At 35.3% G+C, this 7,469-nt stretch overlaps 1 protein-coding gene across 2 annotated transcripts; it reads right to left on the reverse strand.

Moving 5' to 3' along the window:
• Window positions 1–533: 533 nt before the first annotated feature.
• On the reverse strand, window positions 534–3,127 carry LOC119644009 (HEAT repeat-containing protein 3-like). Of its 2 annotated transcripts, none has more exons than XM_038043535.1 (7): window positions 2,115–3,127; window positions 1,899–2,066; window positions 1,691–1,848; window positions 1,529–1,605; window positions 1,230–1,473; window positions 1,025–1,165; window positions 534–961 (listed from the first exon to the last, which is right to left on the reverse strand). In XM_038043535.1, the coding sequence occupies exons 1-7, from the start codon at window positions 3,052–3,054 to the stop codon at window positions 686–688; spliced, it is 2,004 nt and encodes a 667-aa protein (XP_037899463.1). In that variant the 5' UTR covers window positions 3,055–3,127; the 3' UTR covers window positions 534–685. The 2 variants fall into 2 exon arrangements, with proteins under 2 accessions (XP_037899463.1, XP_037899464.1); XM_038043536.1 differs by having other exon boundaries at window positions 1,899–2,057; window positions 2,115–3,054.
• Window positions 3,128–7,469: the final 4,342 nt, after the last annotated feature.

The raw sequence follows: 7,469 nt of genomic DNA on the forward strand, positions 1-7,469 counted from the left end.
GCAAGTGTTGACAATTTTCGCATCTCGAAACATATAATAAAACCGAATCTTCTGCGTTTAAACGATGTAAATGCACTTTCGGTAAAATGGTTTTTAGAGGGAATTTATGCATACGATTATTTTTCCCCTCCAAATTCAACCATTTTTGCGCCGTATCAATGACATGGGAATGCGGTGTCAATTGTTCATTTTTAACTTTTAATTCTGTATACAAGGCGCTCGCATCGCTCTGTTGGCAAGTTCTGGGGTCCTCAATGCTAAGTCGCTCAATACTCTCGGCACGGACTTTTAAAATTGACGCCGAGTAAATGTTCGTACGGCGGATTTCCGCTGAATCAGCTTTCAGTAACGATGTTGCTTTTTTGAATATGGCAGTCGAAGGTCGCGAACGTCTGGCCATTTTCAACGTTTTTTAAATTTCAGATTGTTCGAAAATATATTTTTTTTTCTCCGGGTTTTCTGATAGTATTTTCTTTTCCTGAAAATACTATTTGCTTCTCAAATGATTAATGAATAATTGAGAGCTTTCTAAATCCTACATAATTTCCCAACCTCCACTTTATTGGAAGAAGACAGTAAATACTCAATATAACAAAGATTGTGAATGGAACAAATACAACTCAAAGCATTTTTAAAAGAAATTATAAAGTAAGGCAATAAAAACTTTTTTTGCTCCGAATTACAATCAGTCTGTTGTGGAGCTAGGTAGCCCACCGAGTTTCATTGATTCCTTTTCCAAGTATATGACGAAACGTGTTAAATTGGCACGAACTGTTTGAACAGCCGCATATCGTTCTTTCAATTCCTTGCGTTGCGAACGAGCTTTACTCCTAAAAGTCTTCTCCAGTTTCTGAACTTCTTTAGCTAAGTCTATTTGCATTATAATTTCAGGCCAATCATTATCGGAAAACATATCCATTAAAGCATCGAAAGCTTCGGACAGTGTCCAAACATCTTCTTCCTGGAAAAAATTTCGAATTATTTGCAACTAATTGCTTTTATTAAAAACGAGTTGAATTCCTACATGAGTGCAAGTTTCAACAATAAACGAAATTATTAATTTTACTAGTGGTTCCGGTAAAAGACAGCCCAGTGTACCCAACATACGTAACCAATTCGCTCGAATTTCGGGCATCGAACAATTTTTCACGCCACCTAAAATAAGCTAATAATGATTAGAAAAATTTAAATAATATTCATCGCTTTTCGAAAGACAACTTCGAATGTACCTCCAAATCGTTCTGAGCCATTTGCTTGAAAAGCTCTCGATGGCTCTTCAAATGCTCCAAAGCCGAACGCATCAGAGATGTGGAAGGCTCCATAATTGAATAATCCCTTGGACCTTTGAATACCTGTTGTCCCAATTCTAGCCAAACACTATAGATTGCATTGTGCCCACCTAAGTCTTCAGAAGTGAGACAATTGCACAAATTTTGCAAACATAAAAGTGAAGAAATTCGCAAATTTTTCGCCCTAAGAGTGAAGTTCAGCAATTATATTAAAAATAAACAGAAGTGGATAGACGTACTTCATAAGTAAGTTTATATCTGTTTCTCGCAGTTGATTTGAGAGGTCATCACTAAGAAGTTGTGCCCGTTGCCAAAGCTGATTGATTCCAAATTTTTAGTTAGAGAAAATATTAGATGAAATATTTTACAAGCAGCACCATTTATACATTTAATTTTACTACCTGTTCAACAATACTTAAAGATTTTATGACATCTATCACGTCAAATCCGAATTTATCGCCCTCCACTAAATTCAAATTACTTCCACTAGTTTCATTAGACTCATAGTCCACTACACATTCATTTTCCGATATACTTTCATCGTCGATATCATTCCCATCTAAACGTTAACCACTTTAAAAAAACTTTCAATACTTTTATACAATTTACCTTCATTTTCATCATCCTCGTCGGAACAGAGATTTGTTATAACTTCGGCAGCTACTCTTTGCGCATCTAATAAATAACCGATATCCCTAACCACAATATCGGCTTCAGTTGGTAATTCTTGACGCCGTCTACGAGTGGCCGCTGCCTCCTCGCTTTCATCTAAAATATCTTATATATTTTACTGTGTTGTCAAAAACGTTCTTTGTATTTTCATACCATCTGTTATATCCATTTTAATTTCTAATTCAAATGTCTCTGATTGTGATATTAAGTTAGAAAGATTAGATATATTGGCTATAACTGATGATATGACGACTTGATGATTAATTTTGAGTACTCCAGCCAAAGCTCGTAACATGGTAACACTATAGGAAGCGGCCAGTGCTGGTACATTTGTTAAAATTGCGGCTGCTAAAGAACAAAGGTACCCTTGGCCGTAATCACCCGTTAATGATAGAAGACGCAAGAAATTGGGTAAATAATTGTTAAACACTTTCCACGATTTAGGATTGTTTTCAGAAACCACTAAAAAGAATTGAGCTACAGATATTGCTATATCCAATCCGTAGACACTGAAATCTAAACATCGTATAAAGCTTTCCATCAGTACAGTCTGATTGAAGGTATCGACGGCATAAGGGGCGCTCTCACACAAATTCCACAGCAAATTGATAGCCTGCAAAAATATGTCCGAACGTATGTCCATTTGATTGCACATATTGACATCAAACTTTGGCTTCCAATCGTCTACTGCATATTCCTGCAGCATTACAAACAAAGGTGTGAGAATATCTTGTTCAACCAAATAATCGCACACTTCACTACTAGCGACAGACAAATTTCTTAACGCACCAGCTGCAGCATTGCGGACTGATACGTCTTTTTCACATAAGAAAGGACCAACTATGCGCACAATATCTGTTTGACAAATACTAGCAACTTTATCTTTACTAGCCGTCAAAACAGCTAAGGACTGCAAGCCATTCAACTTTTCTTCCGTGTTAGCATTCTGTAATTGATCACGCACTGCTTCTATTGGTCCGATAGCAATTTCACTACTATTATTTAGAAAGTCGTCACTTTCGCTGCCGTTGATAGTAAATAAAGGGTTTAATTTCCTAGAATATTGAATTTTATGCTTTCTTGTCTTTCCCATGATTCTATATTCACATAAATAAGAAGACGCACGTGTAAACGCAAATCCACCAAAAAATTAGAATTTGCAACAACAAATACACATGACACTACTTGTACCAACCACAAAGTTGATATGTACAAAAATAGTAGTTTTTTTTTTAATTTTCTTTTATTGCGTTATCCCCATTTTCGGATCCCGGATTTGACCATAAATTTGGTGTAGGGTATCTGAAAGTCAACTTTCGTTCGCGGCTAAGCTGTTACGATCAGGTACAACTTTCGTTTCTATCATTCAAGTGCGAAGGAAAAAGCAGGCAAAACAAGCAATTTTTTGCTTATGTTTCATGTCTGTCAAAATCCAAAAATATAACAGCTGTTTCTTCTCTTTGATAAATTAACAATAAACTAACTATTTATGCAATAGTGACTCAAATAATGCAAAATTGTTTCTTCGGCTTACCTTACTTGTTTTTCAGAAAATGCATCTGTAAAAAGGCATATATATATAAACTTTAACTCTTGTATCCTGGTTTCAAATCTTAAGCGCAGTTGAGTTTTCAATAAAATCCATAATCTTAGATGCTGGTATTTAAAAGTTACTTCTGTGACTAAATTATTAATAATAATGACTCTTGTAAATACCCCTGCCCCAGAGAACGGGCTGTAAAGGCCCTCACATGACTTATTTAAAGCAAAGAATAAATGTTTTATTGATATTAAGATATCCAGGTAATTTCAAGATGTTCACAGGGTTAGATGCTCCCAAAAGTTATCTTCGAATATTACATTGGCATTTAGAAAGGATATGTTTGGCCGTAAGATTTTGTTCGCAAGCGTAGATCAGGATAGTAGATCTCTTAAGGATCCATTCATGTGTTGCAATGGTATGCCCAAACCGGATTTTTGCAAATGTTTTGGTTTCAATATTTCTGACGCTGATCGAATATAGAGGTGGATTAGAATGGAAGTACTGTCGATTCATCTGCAATAACTCAAAAAACTATTGTAACTAAAGAAAGCAATCACTCTGCTGAAAAATCTTCGCATAAAAAAGTCAAGAAAGAAGGTATTTAGAAGACTAAGGAAAGTGAACTTAGGGAAGGTGAGATTTCATCAGCGGGTCAACAACAGGAACAGGACACTACTGATAAGAATATAAAAGCAATGTCGGCACCCGCTTTAACTCCTGAGCCTGAGTCTGTAGCTAAGCCTCAGCCTGAACGTGAACCTGAACAAAAGCAACTAACCCTGCAATTTCTCGATCTCGTTACCTTTTATATATATACGGTAACTCCTTTTGGATCCTTATTGGTACCTGATTATCAAGCACTGCGTTGATAACGATTTCTGCACACATTCTCCGTGCTCCGTGCCTGTTCGAAGCAACATTTTGTGCTTGCAATCTGACTTAGGCTTCTTAAAGTGTTTATTCTATATCTTTATTAACGGATTTCTAAGAATACTCTATCAGGTGTTAACACGAAAAGTACTTTACCTAACACATGAATTATACATCAGATCGCATACATTTTTCTTGCTAAACGGCTGTTGAGCGCTGATGGGTTATCCATCCCTTTGCATAACAAAACGATTGAAAATTCTTATGTAATCTATCCTTAGGTAGTGAACTTGATTCGCAATTTTAACTATATACTTGTTCGTTTTTTGAAAAGCCTCGCCTCAGTTTCTTTAATGATCTCATGCTTGGCACACTTTCGCGTTTACACTTTAAAGAACAAATTCCATTATTAAAGACAAAAACAACATTATATTAATAAATTCATTAAAAAAAGAAACAAAAAAAAAAGAAAAAAAGTAAAATGAAAATTAAATTAATTTTTTTTTTTTCATGCATTCAGGACACAAAAATTCAAACGAAATAATTTTTTTTCAAAATAATATGCTGAATATCAGACGTCAGGCCATTAGAATTGTGCAGTTCATTAAAAAAAAAATAAAAAAAACTACCGAAAAAATTCAAGAAAAAAAAAGTATAAATAAAAATCGAAAAAACTGACATGCATTACAAATAAATTTTTAACAAATTCAAAAGCATTAAACAAAACGGCGCAGTTTTTTGTTTTAAAATGAAAAAGGAACCGTCCTGCGTTGCCGAAGAATAGAAAAAAAATACTCATATTCTTAATACCGTATGCTTTTATTTCTAAAATTCCAAATCTTCTTTCTTACTTAATTTTTATCTTTTTATGCACACAACCTAAGAGCAAGGTACTTTTATTTATTTGTAAAAACATCAGAAACAAATTTTCGAGATCTTATCATGTATTTGTATACATGTTCTTGGTGATCGGTTTCACAATCCGAGTCATATCAAGGTATTTTATAAAAACGTCAGAAGGATGTTTACTACAGCCTTTCACATTCGTATATAGTCCTGATATTGAATTGAATCGAAACATGTCTGTCTGTCTGTATGTCCACAATAAATATCATTCCAGTCGGGAAAACAAAGGCATCGCCTACAAATTGGAAATTTTTGCATCCTGGTTAATATTGAAATTAGGTCAGAGCGATCATGCTTGCTTAAGTATACCCATAAACCGAAAGCATCGCTGTTTTCAAAAGCAAAGAAAAGATGTCTTTTCCGCTTAGCAACTTATAATTTACTTAAAATGCATAAAGATAAATACAGTAAAAGCTCCCTTATTCACGCTTCTTGTATTCGCGGTTTCACTACTCGCGGACTAAAAAAATGCGACCCAACTCCCATATTTGTGGCTGTAAATTTCTTTATTCGCGGATTTTTTGTAACTGATTCCGGAATTGTTTTGTTTCTGAAGTTGAAACTTATTTAAAAAAACCGAATTTAGACTTTAAAGCACTTCTAGCTTGGGACAATGCATCAGGTCACCCTCGCGAACTTGAAACTATGTGCCCAAACATAAAAGTGACTTTTTTACCTCCCAACAGGCCGGCTTTCCTTCTACCTTTGGGCCAAGGAATAATCCAGGCCTTTAATCTCTATTACATTAGACGAACCTTCAAAATCATAATGGATAATATGGAATGTAATCCTGATATGAATGTTATGGAATGCAGGAAGAAATTTGACATAGCAAGATGCATCGTAAACATAAAAGAATCGTTGGAAGAACTGAAGCCACACACATTGAACCCATGCTGAAAAAAACTGTGGCCTGCTCTGACTGCGGAAAATGACGAAGAATCTGTGCAAGTTCCAACTGCAAACATAGCCGAACTCGCGAATGGAATAGGACAAGATGGGTTCGAACAGATAGAATCAAGTGACATTCAGGAATTGTTTGAATCGCAAGATGAAGGTTTGCCTGAAACCGCCTTGGAGGAAATGTTAAATTAAATTCACAGCCATTGAAGAAGAGGCTTCAGCAAGCACTGGAAATGATTTGAAAAGTCTTAGTGAAGCTTTAAGAATGGCAAATGAGTTTGGGCGATTTCTTTATGAACATTGATTCGTCTATGGAACGAAGTCTTACTTTGAAGAGGCAAATTGCTAATGCGACTGCTGCGTATCAGTCTGAATTGAAGGAACTTTTAAAAAACTGCCAAGCAAGAAAGACTTACAAAATTCTTTAAACCATTGCCTAAACCTTTACATAATTAATCAAAATGTTCAAAAACTTTTTTGATTTTTTTTTTATTTTGTCATCTAGGACCGTATCTCCTATAATCCCATATAAATTCACGGTCTCTGTATTCGCGGCATTTTTATGGAACGTATACCCCGCGAATAAGAAACTTCTACTGTATTTTCACGTCAATACTGTACAGAAACCCCGTCCGTCAATAGTATAAAAGATTCAGACACAACCTAACGTAGTTTTCTTTCTTGTTCTTCCATTGCCACAGTCGTCTTATATTGTTGTGGATTACGTAAAAGGCAATATCAACCTATTGATCTCATCAGGAAAGTTGAAAAAGAAAGAAAAATTGTGCCAAACGACGCAGGCCGGCTTTCCCAGAAGAGCCTTATTTTAAAGGAGATTACATGTACATGTAATTTACGCAAGATTTGAATTTACCGCCATTTGTGTAGTAAGATGTTGGTAATGAAGAAAAAAAAAAGCAATTTGACAGCTGACAGCTTAGGCATTAGGGAGAGCAACATGTTTTCACTGTTGAACAATATTTAAAAAACAATAAAGATTTGGCGACCATCAGCGTCCAAGTCAAAATATTGATTTAACTTTGTCAACTGTGAGGAGAATAATTGCAAAATTTAGGAAGATTGCATCACTTGGCTAGGATTTCTTTTCATTGGGTTGTATCAAAGGTCTACGTCAATAAGCTCACAAGCATTCGTGTATTGAAAGGGGAGATTCTAAGCTGCATCAATCAAACTCAGCCATGTACTGCGCTAAATGGTCATGGAAAACACCTATAAAAGAGGAGACGTACAAGGGGAGATGAATGCATATTTTTGATACATTTATA

This window comes from Glossina fuscipes, unplaced genomic scaffold (assembly GCF_014805625.2).
Source record: "Glossina fuscipes isolate IAEA_lab_2018 unplaced genomic scaffold, Yale_Gfus_2 78607, whole genome shotgun sequence".
Taxonomy (NCBI): domain Eukaryota; kingdom Metazoa; phylum Arthropoda; class Insecta; order Diptera; family Glossinidae; genus Glossina; species Glossina fuscipes.

Bases quoted from the DNA above. Each gene is read 5' to 3' on its own strand.
- LOC119644009 (XM_038043535.1), bottom strand. From the start codon at position 3,054: ATGGGAAAGACAAGAAAGCATAAAATTCAATATTCTAGGAAATTAAAC. The intron at 1,606-1,690 runs GTAGTAAAATTA...GGAATCAATCAG, and splicing joins CTTTAAGTATTGTTGAACAG to CTTTGGCAACGGGCACAACT. The intron at 962-1,024 runs GTAGGAATTCAA...AATTTTTTCCAG, and splicing joins TTGTTGAAACTTGCACTCAT to GAAGAAGATGTTTGGACACT.